The 18,823-nt window shown below is 43.8% G+C and overlaps 1 protein-coding gene across 2 annotated transcripts in view; it reads right to left on the bottom strand.

Annotated features, from left to right (window-relative positions):
* Positions 1 to 15,022, bottom strand: part of LOC141259040 (glypican-5-like) — a 323,430-nt gene extending 308,408 nt beyond the window's left edge. Inside the window, exon 1 of one of the 2 annotated variants that reach the window (XM_073674458.1) lies at positions 14,512 to 15,022. In XM_073674458.1, coding sequence (XP_073530559.1) covers positions 14,512 to 14,662 — 151 coding nt within the window. In that variant the 5' untranslated portion in view covers positions 14,663 to 15,022. The remainder of the gene's footprint in view (positions 1 to 14,511) is intronic. The other variant, XM_073674460.1, reaches the window with a different exon arrangement.
* Between the last annotated feature and the right edge of the window lie 3,801 nt (positions 15,023 to 18,823).

The following is an 18,823-nucleotide window of genomic DNA, read 5'->3' as shown; positions in this document are numbered from 1 at the left end:
GACTGCCAACCTTTGAGTGGGGGGGCGTGTAGTGAGCTGGCCGGCTCTGGCTGTTCTGTGATAATTGATATAGAGCCTGTTACAGAAGTGATTACACAGGATGATGTTGCCACCTTGTGGCCAGAGGTTGCACCTGCGCAGGGTGTGATGACAGAGAAAAAGACTGAGCCTCCTGTGTCCCGCCCTAGAGAGTCACGTGACCAAAGTGGGAAGCAGGAAAAAGCGCGCGAAGAGTCTGCTGTGGTCTGTGGAAAGAGCCAGGACGGTGTGCAGGCCCTCCTGTGTGGCGCAGGAGAGACTCTCAACGTGATTTCTTCTATCTAACACCATATCCTCGGAGCCTTCCCCAGCTTCTGCACTGCTGAAGGATTCAGCTGTTACACTCCCTGCTACTGGAGTGTGGACTACATAAGGGGACCCACCAGAGCTTCTATCCGGATCAGAGAGACTGTAAGCGGGACCTCTGGCGAGAGGCCGAAGTATCCCTTCCTTTCTTTCCGCAAATTCTGCTGTTCCTGTTTTTTTTTCCGTCTGGGACGCCCTCCTGCAAAGACAGACAGGCCTGCGACGGGGGACACATCCTTCTGGAGTAAAGGACTGGTAACGTGTGAGTAGGGACAGTGAGGGTCAGCTTATCAGTACACGTTATTACTGTGTATATTTACTTTTGTCATTTATTGTTTTTTTCTTTGCTGTGTTAAAAATGTATACGAGTAAAGATACGGTTATCAAGATAGAGTCTGTGTGTGGGGATCTTGCTGGGCCAGATCATAGATACCAATGCGCGGCCTTGCCCGCGGTCACTTCATGTGCATATCAACCCAAGGACAAAAGCAAAAGACCTTGTGAAGATGATGGCGGAAGCTGGTAAGATTGTGTCAATAACCACAGTGAAAAGAGTATCAACATGGGCTGAAAGGACACTCCGCAAGGAAGAAGCCATTACTCCAAAAGAAACATAAATAAAGCCAGATTAATGTTTGCAAATGCACACAGGAACAAAGACCTTAATTTTTGGAGACATATCCTGTGGTCTGATGAAACTAAAATTGAACTTTTGGGGTATAATGACCATCGTTAGGTTTGGAGGAAAAAGGGAGAAGCTTGGAAGCCTAAGAACACCATCCCAACTGTGAAACAAGGGGGTGGCAGCATCATGTTGTGGGGTTGTTTTGCTGCAGGAGGGACTGGTGCACTTCACAAAATAGATGGCATCATGAGAAAAGAATATTATGTGGCAATACTGAAGCAACATCTCAAGACATCAGCCAGGAAGTTAAAGCTTGGGTGGAAATGGGTCTTGCAAATGGACAATGACCCAAAGCATACTGCCAAAATGGTAACAAAGTGGCTTATGGATAACAAAGTCTATGTTTTGGAGTGGCCATCACAAAGCCATGATCTCAATCCTATTGAAAATTTATGGGCAAAGCTGAAAAGACAGGTGCGAGCAAGGCGACCTATAACCTGGATCAGTTACACCAGTTTTGTCAGGAGGAATGGGCCCAAATTCCGACCAACTATTGTGAGAAGCTTGTGGAAGGATACCCCATACATTTGACCCAAGTCATTCAGTTTAAGGGCAATGGTACCAAATATGTTAGAACCCTCCTGTTAGTTTTTTTCTATTTTGTGGTCATGTGACCTGCTGCCTATTTATTCCAGCTCCGCCCTTCTGGCTTTGCTGGACTTCAGTGTTACTTTGACTCTTAATCTAGCCAGGTGCTTTGTACCTATCTCTATAGTTTGCTTGGTCCTTGGACCTCTAAGTATTTTTGTCTGTTTGTCTTTTTGCTCCGCTACAACTTCTGCTCGGAGGTGTCCAATTTTGTCCCATTCTTAGTACTTTTAGGGACCCCTCCCTTATATCTATAGGTCTGCGTTCAGACTAGCTGAGGACAAAGGCGGGTCTGTTCACAAGGAACAGGTTGCCCGCTGCATCGTAGGGAATCAGCTTAGTCCTATTGTAGGGACAGTTTTCATATGTTTCCTTAGTTCTTGTAGCAGATCATAACAAAATACTAATGAACTGTATGTAAACTTTTGACTTTGCAGTAAGTAATAAAAATGCCTTAAAACATTCTCTCTCTCTCCTTATTCTGAAATTTGGCAAATATTAAAAATAATAGTAATCCTAATTGACCTAAAACGGTAAAGGTTTATTCTGATTTCATGTCAGATATTGAGAAAAACATGCAGATGTGTCTTTTTATATAGTGTATGTAAACTTCTGGTTTCAACTGTACATGGGCCGATCAACTACATTCAAATTGTTAACCTGGTCTGTTGAGCAATGATGGGGCAGTGCGATCACCAATATGATCGTTCTTTCCACATGTACAGTACATATACATGACGATGTGCTGCTGAGAAAAGATTAGATTTCCACGCTTGCATAAATACAATGGATGAGCATTTTGCTTGTTTGTCAGGTGAGATTTCTTGCATGTTTACACCAGCAGTTAATTGGGAATGATCGTGAATGTTCCTATGAACATTCATTCGCCAATTATCAGCTTGTGTAAAAGGACCATTACACAATCACTACACTTGCACATTAGTAAAAGCAACACTTGCGCAAGCTTTTAACAGCCCATTACCTAAGCTCACCACAGCCATTAAATAACTATCGTTTGACTATATGCAAGACAATAGGTGGTGATATTCTTGCTTGTTTACAAAAGCCAACAAATGTTTTACATGAAGAATATCATATTATCATTAACACATCCCCTCGTTACACAGTGCTGCCAATAACGAAGATTTTTAAACCTGCTTAAAAATCATCGCTCCCGACGAACAAGCATTTTGCTCATTGCCTACTTAGGCCATTCTCCAGATTATTGGATGGCATAAATGGGTCTTAAAGGCACATTTAGACTAGGGAACTGCTGTTAAACAACAGCCAAACAGCTATTTATAATACCATCAGTGGTCGTTTACTGGAATGTTTAGGTCCAACAGAATTCTATGAGCATAGAAAGATCGTTAATAATACATTCCGCGCACATAGAATGTCATGTTATCAGCAGCATATCACCTGATTATTGCTGATAATTATTTTAAAGCTGTCATGAACAATCCAATCACCTGATGAATGAGACAATTGCTTATTTGTTGAGTGATTGCTGGCATGTTACAACAGCCGTTAATCAGGGAACGAGCATTCTAACAAATGTTATTTCACGATTATCGTCTCATCCATATGGGCCTTTAATCTAGTAATCTTTTTTTACCTTGCCTAAGCAGAGTTTACCTACTGTGATGCATGGCCACCATAGGCGGATTATAATGAGGACGATCTGGGCTACCGCCCGGGGCTCCGGGTTGTCTATGGCCAGATTGTCCTCATTATTGTCCGGCAGACAGTGGCGGGGGGGCCCCCGGACCGCTCCCCCAGTAGCGGCGCACGGCCGCTGCTTCTTCTTCGGCCGGGCCAGCACTTGCAGCAGTTAACTTCCCTGTGCTGGCCCGGCCGCGTCACTGCTAGGAGACACGACCCTGTGCGCGGCCGTGTCTCCTAGCTGTGACATCACGCAGTGCGCACCCGGCCTGCAGTGCTGGACCACTGGAGCCGGGAGCAGGACCACTGGAGCAGAGCCGGGGGATGGTGAGTGTGTGTGTGTGTGTATGTGTAGGCAGATATCATTTTGTGATGTCTGTTTATATGTATTTTTGTGCTTCAAATGTGTTTATGAGTGTATGTATACGTCTGTATATATTTGTGTGCGCGCGTGACTGCTTGCGGCCTGCTGCTGAGTATAGATGGCGCCGTGCGGCCTCTTGCTGTCTCTGGGGAGGGGGCGCCGTGCGGCCTCCCGCTGTGTATAGATGGCGCCGTGCAGCCTCCCGCTCAGTATAGATGGCGCCGTGCGGCCTCCCGCTCAGTATAGATGGCGCCGTGCGGCCTCCCGCTGTGTATAGATGGCGCCGTGCGGCCCCCTGCTGTGTATAGATGGCATTGTGTGGCCTCCCGCTGTGTATAGATGGTGCCGTGCGCCCCCTGCTGTGTATAGATGGCGCCGTGCGGCCTCCCGCTGTGTATAGATGGCGCCGTGCGGCCTCTCGCTGTGTATAGATGGTGCCGTGCGGCCTCGCGCTGTGTATAGGTGGCGCCGTGCGGCCTCCCGCTGTGTATAGGTGGCGCCGTCCGGCCTCCCGCTGTGTATAGGTGGCGCCGTCCGGCCTCCCGCTGTGTATAGGTGGCGCCGTCCGGCCTCCCGCTGTGTATAGGTGGCGCCGTGCGGCCTCCCGCTGTGTATAGATGGCGCCATGTGGCCTCCCGCTGTGTATAGGTGGCGCCGTGAGGCCTCCCGCTGTGTATAGGTGGCGCCGTGAGGCCTCCCGCTGTGTATAGATGGCGCCGTGCGGCCTCCTGCTGTGTATAGATGGCTACGTGCGGCCTCCTGCTGTGTATAGATGGCTACGTGCAGCCTCCTGCTGTGTATAGATGGCTACGTGCAGCCTCCTGCTGTGTATAGATGGCTACGTGCGGCCTCCTGCTGTGTATAGATGGCTACGTGCAGCCTCCTGCTGTGTATAGATGGCTACGTGTGCTAAATATTGAGTCATAGAATTAATGTAAGGATATGTGCCCACGATGCAGAAATGCTCCGGATTTTTTTTGAGGGTTTCTGCATCTCCCTGGCAGAAAAAACGCATGCGGATTGTACATGCGTTTTTCCTGACAGGGACATGCTGATGTGAAGCGTTCTTCACATGCATTTCGGCAACCGGCATGGATTTATATAGTGTGACCGTAAAAGAAGGGTAAAAAATAAATATAATAAATAAATAAAATAAATATATAATTACCTTCAGATGGCCTGCCGACGTCAGCGGTCGCGTGACCTGTCACATGACTAAATGACGTCACAGCAGGTCCTTTTCAGACCATTGCGAGCTGCCGGCAAGCCAGGACGCATCGGATAAAGACAAGGGGGGCCATCAGAAGGTGAGTATAATATTTATTTTTTATTTTATTCTTTTTTTACAGGTTCTATGGTACCCGGGTCCGGAGGAGAGTCTCCTTTTCTCCAAACCCGGGTACCATCCGCACATTGAAACGCATGGATTCTGCATGTACAGATGCAGTGATGCGGATTCCATGTGTTCCAATGCAAGTCAATGGCGGCGAAAGTGCCGTGCTTCCGCAAAATAATTGGTAGTGCTGCGGATTTTTCCGCAATGATAATCCGCAGTGGAAATTTCCGCAGCATGTGCACAGCACATGCGGATTATCATTGGGGAACATGGCAGACCTTCTACCAAGCGTTTTTAAGCATTTCTCCAGTGGAATTGCCGCTGCGGAAACGCTTAAAAAACGCATAGTGGGCACACAGCCTAAAAAAAATTATTATAATTAATATTGTGCCAAATTAGATTCACGTGAACTATCACATGATCTATCACAGGGGATCATGTGACATGTCATGTGATACATCAGGTGTGTGTGTGTGTGGGGGGGGGGGCGCGCCTTCTAAACTGCCCGGGGCCCTTGCTACTCTTAATCCACCCCTGATTACCACAATCACTGCACTTACACATAAGTGAAAGCAGCACTTTGCGCAACCTTTGCAAGGAAAAGTGTGAGGGTCCCCCAGTGTTTGTTTATTTACATCCTCAGCGTTACGCCTACAGCTCCACATGCTGAGCAGCCTTTAGTGTAAAAGCCAAAATAAACAATTGTTCCCATTTGTATTCTCTAAGGAAAAAACACACGGCAAGTAAAGGACACATAACACTAGCGCCAAGTCACATTTCTAAAGTCTGCACCATGTTTACTGTCTCGTAAACCCACAGCTGTATCATCATTTCCTTGGCTCGCTTCTATTTGCTTGCCATGCTTTTGACAATGTCTATATACAATAATTGGGCTCGGAGAACACTTCTAAAAGAGGACTTTAGAGTTTTGTTTTAATACTAATTTTGATGCTGAGCGACAGTAGCACATGACTTGAATTATGCAAGATTTTCAATATACCACCTTCTTCTACGATATCTATGGCCAAAGTGACTGTCTGTCAATAGTCTTTAAAGAAGCACTCCTCCCATCAAGTTTTTATCCTCTTTATATATTAATTTCTACCCAGCTATTAAAAACAAACTAGCTGAATCCTTTAAGCTCTATGTAGGAAAAGACGTCTATTTTCCCTGCATGAGTCATCATTAGAACTACAATTCTACATCTCTGCAAAGTCTCTGGCAGTCCAGCTCCACCTCTCCAACTCCTGACCCAGCTGCTCCACTTCTCCCCCTGCCAGAGACTTTGCAGTGATGGTGAATTGTAGTTCTAATGATGATTCATACGTGGAAAAGAGACTTCAGGTTTCCACATACAGCTTAGAAGGATTCAGCTAGCCTGTTTTTATCACTTGATGTCATAGACCTAATATAAAAGAGAAGAATTAACTAGGTAGAAGGGCAAAACGATCAATTGTAAGCACACCGTGCCTTATAATATGATGACTACAATATATTAAAAGGATAAAAACTTTGATGAGAGTGCTTCTTTAAGTTCTGTTTAACGAAGAATGCTAACGCAACCTAACCTAACCATTATAATTGTGGATACGGTAGATACAATTATAAGCACAAGGCCCATGCTACACACGTGGTCAAAATTGTTGGTACTCCTCGTTTAATGAAAGAAAAACCCACAATGGTCACAGAAATAACTTGAATCTGACAAAAGTAATAATAAATTAAAAAATCTATGAAAATGAACAAATGAAAGTCAGACATTGCTTTTCAACCCTGCTTCCACTGGGTTTAAAAAAATTAAACTCATGAAATAGGCCTGGACAGAAATGATGGTACCCCTGAAAATAATGTGACAAAAAGGGACATGTTAAATCAAGTTGTGTCCACTAATTAGCATCACAGGTGTCTACAATCTTGTAATCAGTCAGTGGGCCTGTATATAGGGCTACAGATACTCACGGTGCTGTTTGGTGACATGGTGTGTACCACACTCAATATGAACCAGAGGAAGCAAAGGAAAGAGTTGTCTCAGGAGATTAGAAAGAAAATTATAGACAAGCATGTTAAAGGTAAGAAGTCTCATTGACAGTTACAGGAATCATTTGATTGCAGTGATTGTCTCAAAAGGTTGTTCAGCAAAATATTAAGTTAAGAGTACCAGCATTTCTGTCCAGGCCTATTTCATGAGTTTATTTTTTTTTTTAATTCTGTGGAAGCAGGGTTGAAAAGCAATGACTGACTTTCATTTTTTCATTTTCATGGATTTTTAATTTATTATTACTTTTGTCAGATTCAAGTTATTTCGGTGACCATTGTGGGTTTTTCTTTCATTAACCTCTTTACAGCCTGTAGTGTAGCTTATTAGTACGCACCAGGCTGTCACTCCCAGTTAAGCGTGGGCTCCGGCGCTGAACCCGCACTGAACCGGGCACATATCAGCTGATTATTACAGTTGACATGTGCCCGCAACAGCCACGGGTGGAATTGCGAACCACCCGCGGCTGTTAACATGTTAAATGCCACTGTCAATCTCTGATAGCGGCATTTAACATCGCTGCGCCGGAAGCGCATCACTTACCCTGCCCATCGGTGACCCCGTCACGTGATCGCGGCTCACCAATGCATGGGCATGACAACCCTGGGTCTGCAGCAGACCCCAGTGGTTGTCATGTGCTGATCGCTATAAGCGCCACCTAGTGGTCGGCGCTCATAGCACAGGACTATTTCTGCTACATAGAGGTGATCTGCTCATCACCTCTATGTAGCAGAGGCGATCAGACAAGTGCTGCTTCTAGTCTCCTATGGAGACTATAGAAGCATGCAAAAAGTTAAAAAAAAAAGTTTTTAAAAATATTAAAAAAATGAAAAAAATATAAAAGTTTATATCACCCCCCTTTCACCTCATTCAAAATAAAATAATAAAGAAAATAACCCATATACACATATTTGGTACCACCGCGTTCAGAATCGTCCGATCTATCAATATAAAAAAATAATTAATCTGATCGGTAAACGGCATAACAAGAAAAAAATTCTAAACTCCAGAATTATGTTTTTTGGTCGCCGCAACATTGCAGTAAAATGCAATAACGGGCGAGCAAAACATCGGATCTACCTCAAAATGGTATCAATAAAAACTTCAGCTCGGCGCGCAAAAAATAAGCCCTAACCCAGCCCCAGATCCTGAAAAATGGAGACGCTACGGGTCTTGGAAAATGGCGCCATTTATTTTTTTTTTTTGCAAACTGTAGAATTTTTTTTCACCACTTAAATAGAAAAGAACCTATACATGTTTGGTGTCTACGAACTCGTAATGACCTGGAGAATAAGAATGACAGGTCAGTTTTAGCATTCAGTGAACGTGGTAAAAAAAATTTAAAAAAAACTTCTGTGGTATTGCACTTTTTTTGAAATTTCACAGCACTTGGAATTTTTTTACCGTTTTGTCGTACACGATATGGTAAAACTAATAATGGCGTTCAAAAGTACAACTCGTCCCGAAAAAAATAAGCCCTCACACGGCCATATTGACCAAAAAATAAAAACGCTATGGCTCTGGGAACAAGGAGAGCAAAAAACAAAAATGCAAAATCCCAGGGTTGCGAAGGGGTTAAACGAGGGGTACCAACAATTTTAACCAAGTGTGTAAGTAGAGACATAATTTCAATAAACATAAAGTTTTAACAGCAACCAGCCTGCTTATTCAATCTCCGTGCGTAAATATGAACTGAAAAAGTAAAAACAGCAAAATAACTGAAAACTGATTATTGAAAATTCTAGGTGTAGAGGCTAAACAACAGCTACACCACGGACAAGCACATATCACACGGCTTATAACAATGTTTTCCACCTCTGTAAACCATTCTATGTGAAGTCTTTATATTGACCCTGCGGAGTCCGACCCCCTGGTGAATACAAATCACTTTGAAATGTTGCCAGATTCATTTATGTCCAAAGCCCCTTGTAGAATAGAAAAACTAAAACCTTTTCCATAAATGCTAAGAAATAAAATGGAAAAATACTGATATCTGTTCCAAATAAAAGGAATAGATGGATCCCCTACTGCGCAGAGTAAGGACAGCCATTGTGGGCTCAATACAAATGAATTACAAAGACAGATAGTCTAGTAATGGGGGTCATGTGAAGCTGCCACATTGTAAAAGCATTGCTGAAATGAATAGTTAGTGGATGTGTGAAGAACGACCTGGATCACTTGTAAATAGTAATCAGATATTTATGTGATGTCCTCATATACTGTGGCTGCCATGAAAGGTTCAAGTGACAACTTTAGCTGTTTTGTGTTTTACCCCAAAATGTCATAGTATATCGTATCAGATTATGATATGGGATGGTAAGGATTCATCCACATTGGACAAACTCTATTTGAAATGTGTTTTTTCCTTCTAAAAAATTGACCACAGGGAGTCTCAATAGAGGATCCACAATGATCAGCAAAAAGTTGTGAAGGAACCAGACAGCAAGTGTTATTAGGATTTAGCGGCAGCTCCACCAATGGGGTCAATGAGATTCCTGTGTAGTGGACACGCTAGGTCCACCATAGTGAGAGCCTTGTTTTGTACCTGCTCTACTCTTTGGTAAATGTAGGATGGACTGAATCTGGGAAATCCTGCAGTTCTTTAAAAGGATATTTCCCCTTTTCTCCTCCAAGCTCTTTTCATATGGTCATTTTAACCTAATTGGGGTCAGCCTCAGCTCTGTATGACTTCATGATGCTTCATTAACCCATTGAGCGAGTCTGTCTTGTATACCAGCCATAGGGACACGAGCTCCATCCAATCAAACACAAAGGCCACACCTCACAATCTCCTAAAGAGTCCCAGAGCCATGACAGATCGCAGCAGTCTACAGTAACTTCTCAAGCCCGATTGGCTGCACAGTTACTCAATAAAGCAGCATTCTCATTGCAGGAACAGGGTTAATAAGCTGCAGGTACATTTGGCAATTTTTTTTTATGATTCACATGAAAAGTGCTAGGAAAAATCTCCATATGGAGATACAGTAACAGCTACATGAACTAAAATAGGAGCCCTATCATGGCTTCATAAAAGATAGAGCCATAAACCATCCATGTGTATGAAGCCCAAGGCCATCATTCCGGTTGTCTCTTATGTTTTGAGAACAGACAAAAGGAATTGACGTCCAAAACGGATCTGACGAATAACTAAGACAAAAGGAAGAGACGCCCCACCAATTATTATTTGCTGTGCTTGGGTTCTTTTATGTGTAAGTTTTCATAAAGGAAAAAAAAAGTTCTGCATGATCCTCCGTTTCTTCCATTTCAGATCCACTTTGGACATTAATTACAAATTTTCTGTTCCTCAAAAGAGAACAGGCAGATGGAAGGTCCAAACAGAAGTGTGAATGTAACGTTAAAGAGAATCTGTCAGCAGGTTATTGCTATTTATATGAGAGCTGAGACCCTAATTCCAGTGATATATCACTTACCAAGCTGCTTGCTGTAGCTTCAATTACCGTAAATCAGTGCTTAAGATTATCATTAGAGGACTAGTTGTCTCCTGCCATGTAGTCTTCCTGCTCTGTGTAACCCCTCCCCCACCACTTATTACCTGCTTTCTGCCTATGCACAGTGTGCACAGATATCGGCCAGTCAGTTGTGTGGGCTGTTTTATACAGAGCTCAGCATTTGGATTACTACACCAAGCAGACCAGTAAATGATACATTAGTGGAATCAGGCTCTCAGTCCCTACATCATGTTGTCTCAGATAACATCCCAAAAAGCTGGTGACAGATTCCCTCTAAATAAAGTAATAATGAGTTGGTACAATATTTAAAAAAAAATGTATGTCAGACATTACTCAAATTAATGATCGTTACATGGTGCAAACTCCTCCCTGCAACAGGATCGATGAATCTTCTTCTACTTTCCACAAGGCTGCCCTATATATACGCACCCAAGCAGCAAATTGCTTTCATGAAACAAACCACCTTGTTGGCAGAAATAGGATAAGCACAATTTTACTCCCAATTGCATAATTCCTCTGCAAGTTATTAAGAATTTTCCACATTGAACCAGAACTGAGTTACAGCTGCTATGCAGGTTATGTGCCGACTAATGGAATTCTGGCAATGTTTAATAAAGTAGAATTCCTTTAATTTGTCATCAATGGGACTTTAGAGGTGACAGATTTTTTATAGGTGACATGGAAAAACTAGAATCAGTTGGTCAATATAATAATATCCCAGAGTAAGTAGTCGCATTTCACAGGAGATGAAATGGAGACAAGGGGGCAGGATGGAGACAATGGGGGCAGGATGGAGATATTGGGGCAGAATGGAGACATTGGGGGCAGAATAGAGACAAATTGAGACATGGGGGCAGGATGGGGACAATGGGGGCAGGATAAAGACATGGGGGCAGAATGGAGACAAATGGAGACAAATGGGGGAAAATGGAGACATGGGTGCAGGATGGAGACAATGGGGGCAGGATGGAGACGATGGGGGCAGGATGGAGATATTGGGGCAGAATGGAGACATTGGGGGCAGGATAAAGACAAGGGGGCAGAATGGAGACAAATGGAGACAAATGGGGGAAAATGGAGACATGGGGGCAGGATGGAGACATTATTACTGTAGGGACTAATTAAAGGATATTATTACTGCTGTGATGTATTTTATTTTTGAGGATACTGTTTTCAGTGAGGTGGGGTCCTATTACTGTGCAGGGCGACACTATGTCGCTTTTTTTCTTCATCTGGTGTAGTGTAAAGTTGGGGGAAAAAATAGGGAATGTGCTCTGAAAGCGATGCTCTAGAATGATAACTGTGTTATTTTATGCAGAGACGAGTCCTGGCTGGAAGACGTGATGGCGGTCTGTGCTGGATGAACAAGAAAAGCGAAGATGAAGGACTTCAACTTCAAAATATACCTAAAAAGAATATTGGGTATTATAACAAATGTTTAATAGGTTAGAGTAGAGTAGGGCCCAGCCAAAAGAGTTTACCTTGTCCTGGTGGAGCTTAAAAAATCTTTTGGCCAAAACAAAAGCTGATGGCTATGTATGTTATCTGGTATTGGATGGGAACTATTAATGTGGGACTGGTGAGGATGTTGTGCAGAAAGTAGAGTTTTTCCAAGAGTGGGCGGTGGGACTATGGAAGGTTCGAGGGATGGAGGCGGAGCTGGGGTGGAGCCTGGGCGGAGTCTAAAGGGGGCCTGGAAATTTTTCCAGTATGGGGCCTCGAAATTCCTGGTGGCAGCCCTGGCTGTGGAGTCGGTAAGCCAAACCTCCGACTCCTCAATTTCCCTGACTTCCGACTCCAATTTTACCCATTTATGAAGTTCAGATGACCAGTTTAACTTATTAGTATTCTTGTTCTTGTTAAAGAAGTAACTTAATCATTGGCATATATAATACTGTTAATTTAGATCATAAGACCTGCGGTTTTCCTGGAATTGAGAATGCCATACAGATGAAAAAGTACGTTGGCAATACGGTCATGTGAATTTTCCCTAAGTACACATCGAAATAACAGTCTACAGCAAACCTGGACAAAGTGTGGCCCGCGGGCCACATTTGGCCCTCTTGCTCTACCAGTGCGGGCCGCGGCCCGAGACAGCCGCACCGTGCCCTCGCCTGCTCACTCGCTGTGTCCTTTAAGTCTGTCTCCATCCATGTGGACTGCATTGGTGGAGGAAGGGCCTCCGGCTGTGGGACACTCATGCTGGACACGGGGAGGCTGTGTGGTCCTCGCATGCTGGACTCGGGGAGGCTGTGTGGGGCTCGCATGCTGGATACTGGGAGGCTGTGTGGGGCGCTCATGCTGGTTACGGGGAGCCTGTGTGGGGCTCGCATGCTGGACTTGGGGAGTCACCACATATGGCGAAAAAACAAGAATGGTGGCAGACATGAGACTAGAAGTTGTAGTGGTATTGATATAGTTATTACATTGTATAGGTTGAAGCGAGCACTGTCAAGAAGCAGAGGAAGGCCCCCAATATGCAAATGATGAGGCGTAACGGTGCACCAAACTCTTGGCCACACCAAGGGTGCACCAAAGCCTCCTCATTTGCAAAAAAATTAAAAGTCATTTTCTCAGGCACTGTACCAGCAATAGGTATAGTACTAGTATGTTTTTTATAGGGGATAAGTCCCATATTACACTATACAGTACCTTTAAAATGTGTTTTGGGCATAATAGACTCCTTTTAATACTGAAAGGAGAAAAATAATCAGAAACCAGAATTTAGTTTTTTCGATTGCAACACTTAACCGCTCCCCAAAAAAAAATACAATACAATCAATTAAAACATTGCATGTTCCCTAAAATAGTATGAATAAAACTTCAGCTCAGTGTGTGAAAAGCAAGAGCTCACACAGACTAAGGACAGAAAAATAAATACGGTAAGTTACGAGCCTCAGAAAATAACCACAGAAACAACATTTTTTAAATTAACATTAAACATTAAATTTTAGAATTGTTTTTCATCACTAAAACAACTGGACAAGTTTGGTGTCTCACCATAAACGAACTGCTCTGAAGAATCGTGTTGGCAGGTAATTTTTAGCACACAATGTACGGCGTAAAAACAAAGCCCAAAAAACAACGTCAGAATTGCCTTTATTTCACCGCACTTAATTTTTTTCCTGTTTTTCAGTAAATTATCTGATACAATGAATAGTGTCATTGTAAACTACAGCTCATCAGGGATGATTCTATAGATACTCATCTGAACCCGGTTAAAATCTGCAGCATGTGAATTTACTCTAAAAAGTCTAAAAATAATAATGTTAGTTTTCTGTGTCTAGAGGAGCCCTACAGGGATGCCTGCTGCAATGGCAATCATATTAATTGTCAACCTGCTTGTGCAAAAAGAAATATAACCAAGAAAGGGGTAAAGGCTCCGATACAAAAGGATATAGCACCAACATAACAGATTCAGCTCGTACACTTATTTTGCGCTATCAGAGACGTCGCATTTTCTGAGATATGTATTCCTCCATAACCGCTCTGCCCAGATACTTGTACTGCAGCCACTATATAATCTCATGACATAAACGGCTCAGAAGAAATCCCCATGTAATCCTATTACCGAAGATAACCGCATGGGATGGCACCGGCATGGAACCATCTGAAGTGCCCCACCACATGCACATGGGCTCGGGGACAAGTACAGACCCTCATTCTCTCACATCACAGCTGACACATGTTTGCATTTCGTGAAGGGGATGACATACAGTGAGCAGCTATATATGTATTCATCAGCCAAGAACCTATGCTGTGCTGACAATACAATGTTGTAATAATGTTACGGATCTGACACATACGTATAAATATTGATGTAGAGGAGCTGATTTGTAGAGTGCAGCAGAGCTCACTCTCCCTTAAGCAGATGATTATTTTCTGTCCTAATATTTCTCGGCTAATGTCGCCCGGTTACATTCGATGCCAAGGATCCTATAGATCTAAATGAGACGAGGAACGCAAGGTGGCTTTCTATAGAAAGCAATGAGGCGATGATGCATAGGAATAATTTCTACTCACCCTCAATTGGTACCTCAGGCACCAGCCGACCTCTCCCGACCTGCTGAAGTTGGAACGCTGCACGCACCTCATGACAACTTGGGGGGCGCTCGGATGGCATCGATGGCACCAAATTGAGAAGCAGGAGGAGGGGCAGAAGCAACATGGGCATCTCACCAAGCAGAGGGGTACACGCCGTGTGCACCAACCCCTAGTTACCTATAAACCACATCTATCTGCCAATGTTTTAAAGACCAATGCCTACGCACCTACAGTAGGCAGTGCCCCATGCCCTCATTACACCATGCACAACATGGACAGAATATGACAGCTGGCTGACAAGTGGTAGGCCTGGTCTGTCTGTGCAGTGGATGGCACCTTGGTAAGGGCTGTGTATAGTCCAGTCTTCTATTTATTTGGCTGCCAGCTTCATTCTGTGTGTATGTGGAGCCTCAGCCTGCAGGACAGCTCCCTCCCTCCCTCACTTCTGTACTTCTGTCTCACTTCATGCCTCCCTCCAGCATGCTGATCCTCAGCCCCTCCCTGCCTCCCTCACTCCTCATCCCCCATTCACTCCTGACCATTTAACTCCCCACTTCCCAAGCAGCCCTCTCCGCTGTCACCCATCCTTACATTACTGACAGTCATTTCTGACCACATCATGCTGTGACAGATATACATTGCATATGTTACAGCCCACCCTACACACCGAGCCCCAGAACGGTGACACAAGTGGGGTCAACAAATCAACTGAGAGCCACAACTGTAGCAGCAGCATTCAGTGCAGTAAATGAAATGCTCTGCATAACGCAGCAGAAATGACTGTCAGTCCTGCGGAAGACAAGTCATCCAATTCTTCCAGGGCAGAGAGATCTGACGCTTCTCTGGCTGATTATTACAATATTATTTATTTTTAAAGCACCATTAATTCCATTGTGCTGTACATGTGAAAATGGTCACATACACATACAGGTGCTTCTCACAAAATTAGAATATCATCAAAAAGTTAATTTATTTCAGTTCTTCAATACAAAAAGTGAAATTCATATATTATGTAGTGTCATTACAAACAGAGTGATCTATTTGAAGTATTTATTTCTGTTAATGTTGATGATTATGGCTTACAGCCAATAAAAACACAAAAGTCATTATCTCAGTAAATTAGAATACTTTATAACAGCAGCTTGAAAAATTATTTTAAAATCCGAAATGTTGGCCTACTGAAATGTATGTTCAGTGTCTGCACTCAACACTTGGTCGGGCTCCTTGTGCATCAATTACTGCATCAATGTGGCGTGGCATGGAGGCGATCAGCCTGTGGCACTGCTGAGGTGTTATGGAAGCCCAGGTTGCTTTGATAGCAGCTTTCAGCTCATCTGCATTGTTGGGTCTGGTGTCTCTCATCTTCCTCTTGACAATACCCCATAGATTCTCTATGGGGTTAAGGTCAGGCGAGTTTGCTGCCAATCAAGCACAGTGATAATGTTGTTTGTAAACCAGGTATCGGTACTTTTGGCAGTGTGGACAGGGGCCAAGTCCTGCTGGAGAATGAAACTTCCATCTCCATAAAGCTTGTCGGCAGAGGGAAGCATGAAGTGCTCTAAAATGTCCTGGTAGACGGCTGCGCTGACTTTGGTCTTGATAAAACACAGTGGACCTACACCAGCAGATGACATGGCTCCCCAAACCATCACTGATTGTGGAAACTTCACACTAGACCTCAAGCAGCTTGGATTGAGGCCTCTCCACTCTTCCTCCAGACTCTGGGACCTTGATTTCCAAATGAAATGCAAAATTTACTTTCATCTGAAAACAACACCTTGGACCACTGAGCAACAGTCCAGGTCTTTTTCTTCTTGGCCCAGGTAAGACGCTTCTGGCGTTGTCTATTGGTCATGAGTGGCTTGACACAAGGAATGCGACACTTGTAGCCCATGTCCTGGATACGTCTGTGTGTGGTGGCTCTAGAAGCAATGACTCCAGCAGCAGTCCACTCCTTGTGAATTTCCCCCAAATTTTTGAATGGCCTTTTCTTAACAATCCTTTCAAGGCTGCGGTTATCCCGTTTGCATGTGCACCTTTTTTTACCACACTTTTTCCTTCCACTCAACTTTCCATTAATATGCTTGGATACAGCACTCTGTGAACAGCCAGCTTCTTTAGCAATGACCTTTTCTGGCTTACCCTCCTTGTGGAGTGTATGAATGACTGCCTTCTGGACATCGGTCAAGTCAGCAGTCTTCCCCATGATTGTGGAGCCTACTGAAAATAACTAAGGGACCTTTTTAAACGCTTAGGAAGCCTTTGCAGGTGTTTTTTGTTAATTATTATAATTTACTGAGATAATGACTTTTGTGTTTTTATTGGCTGTAAGCCATAATCATCAACATTAACACAAATAAATAGATCACTCTGTTTGTAATGACTATGTAATATATGAGTTTCACTTTTTGTATTGAAGAACTGAAATAAATTAACTTTTTGATGATATTCTAATTTTGTGAGAAGCACCTGTAACATATATGTATAAGATATATATATATAATAAAAAAGCTGACAGACTGGTACACAGGGGGAGACCCTGCCCTCACAGGGTTACAGCATACAGGGTAATGGGGAAGGAGACAGTAGGTCGGGGGTCGGCAGTTTCGGTAGGGGCTGTAAGTTTTCCAATAGAGATATACTCCTTAGGGTTCGTGAACATGACAGTATCTTCGGTCCGAATGCGATCATCAGAACGCACTCAGACCAATTTTATGCTATTGGGCCGTGCACATGTCCGATTTTTTCCTCAGTTTGGGGGAAAAAAATCTCAGCATGCCCAAGTTTGATCTCATATTCGGACTGCACTCGGCCATAAAAGTCAATGAGTCCGTGGAAACCATCAGACTGCACTCGGATGATATCTGAGTGCAGTCTGATTTCCATCCAATGGAGAAGATGGAGAAATTTTCTCTCTATCTTCTCTTCAACCGAAAAAATCATATCACACTCTGATCAAACTCTGATCAGAGTGTGACTTGTGACCCTCGTGTAACCCTAGCCTTACAATGATAAATGATAGCATATTATTTCTAATTCTCAGCCATGAAGATTGACATTGCCGTAATTGAAACAAACATGAAGAAATACTTGCACAAGTCCAAGGTGAACACTCTAACAATAGTCAGTAACACAGATGCTTTGAACTTTCCCTGGCATAACATTTAGGACGCTTTCTTATGGCTAGTTCTGCGCCCATGTTCTTTTGATATGAGAACACAAAGGCATTGAAAGCCGCCTTGTATTGATGTGCCCTGGTTCATAGGGAACAATGGGGGATCAAGTATAAAAATGTTCTAAGGAATACTTAACCAAAGCGAAAAAAAAGATCTCAAACATGAAAGTAACACACAACTATAAAACATCTACATCATTCCCTTCTGACAGGTCACAGTCCTCAAGTACACATGAAAATAAGCAACATAGTAATTAATATATCGTATCAGAGAAATCTGCATCTTTATCCTCCTGGACTGATCTTTCACTTTCAATTCATGGGTAAAATCTATAAAATCTGTATTCAGCGAAGACAGATTCCTCATTAGTGATAGAAGGGATGACAGTTGGTGATTTCACCCCTTTCCGACATGTATCGTACTATTACGACACACGTCGGCTCCCTCCCTTTGTTGTGGGCTCTGACGCTGGGCCCGCACCTTTCCGGGGACACGACAGCTGATCTATACAGCTGACATGTGCCCCTAACAGCCGCGTGTGGAATTGTGATCCACCCGCCGCTGTTAAATAGTTAAGTGCCGCTGTCAATCTCTGACAGCGGCATTTAACTCGCGCTTCCCGGAAGCACGTCACTGGCTCCACCCATCGGCGACCCCGTCACATGATAGTGTGTTGCCTATGGGTTGACATGACAACCTGGCGTCTGCAAGAGACCCCTGCTGTTGTCATTGGCAGATTGCTATGAGTGCCGCCTAGCGGTCGGAGCTCATAGCAAGTGAGCATTTCTTCTACACACAGGCGATCTGATCATCGTGTGGGAGGAAACTGGAGAACCCAGAAGAAACCCACACAAACACGGAGAGATCATACAAGCTCCTTGCAAATATTGTCCCTGGTGGGATTTGAAACCATGACCCCAGAGCTGCAAGGATACAGTGCTAACCACTGAACCACTGTGCTGCCCGCAGCCCCCATGTCTCCTCCTATGATGTATATATGACTCGCCCCCTGGGCCGTAGGGCACTCGGAGCCGGGCAATAGGGGGACGATGGGGGTAGTAGTGGCAACCCGGTCCGTGACTCAGGGTGGTCAGACCAGTGGCAGTCCTTTATAA

Source organism: Phyllobates terribilis, unplaced genomic scaffold (assembly GCF_046119375.1).
Source record: "Phyllobates terribilis strain yellow unplaced genomic scaffold, ASM4611937v1 Scaffold_3__8_contigs__length_932513732, whole genome shotgun sequence".
In the NCBI taxonomy this organism is placed as follows: domain Eukaryota; kingdom Metazoa; phylum Chordata; class Amphibia; order Anura; family Dendrobatidae; genus Phyllobates; species Phyllobates terribilis.
This window is presented reverse-complemented; position numbering and strand designations above follow the sequence as displayed.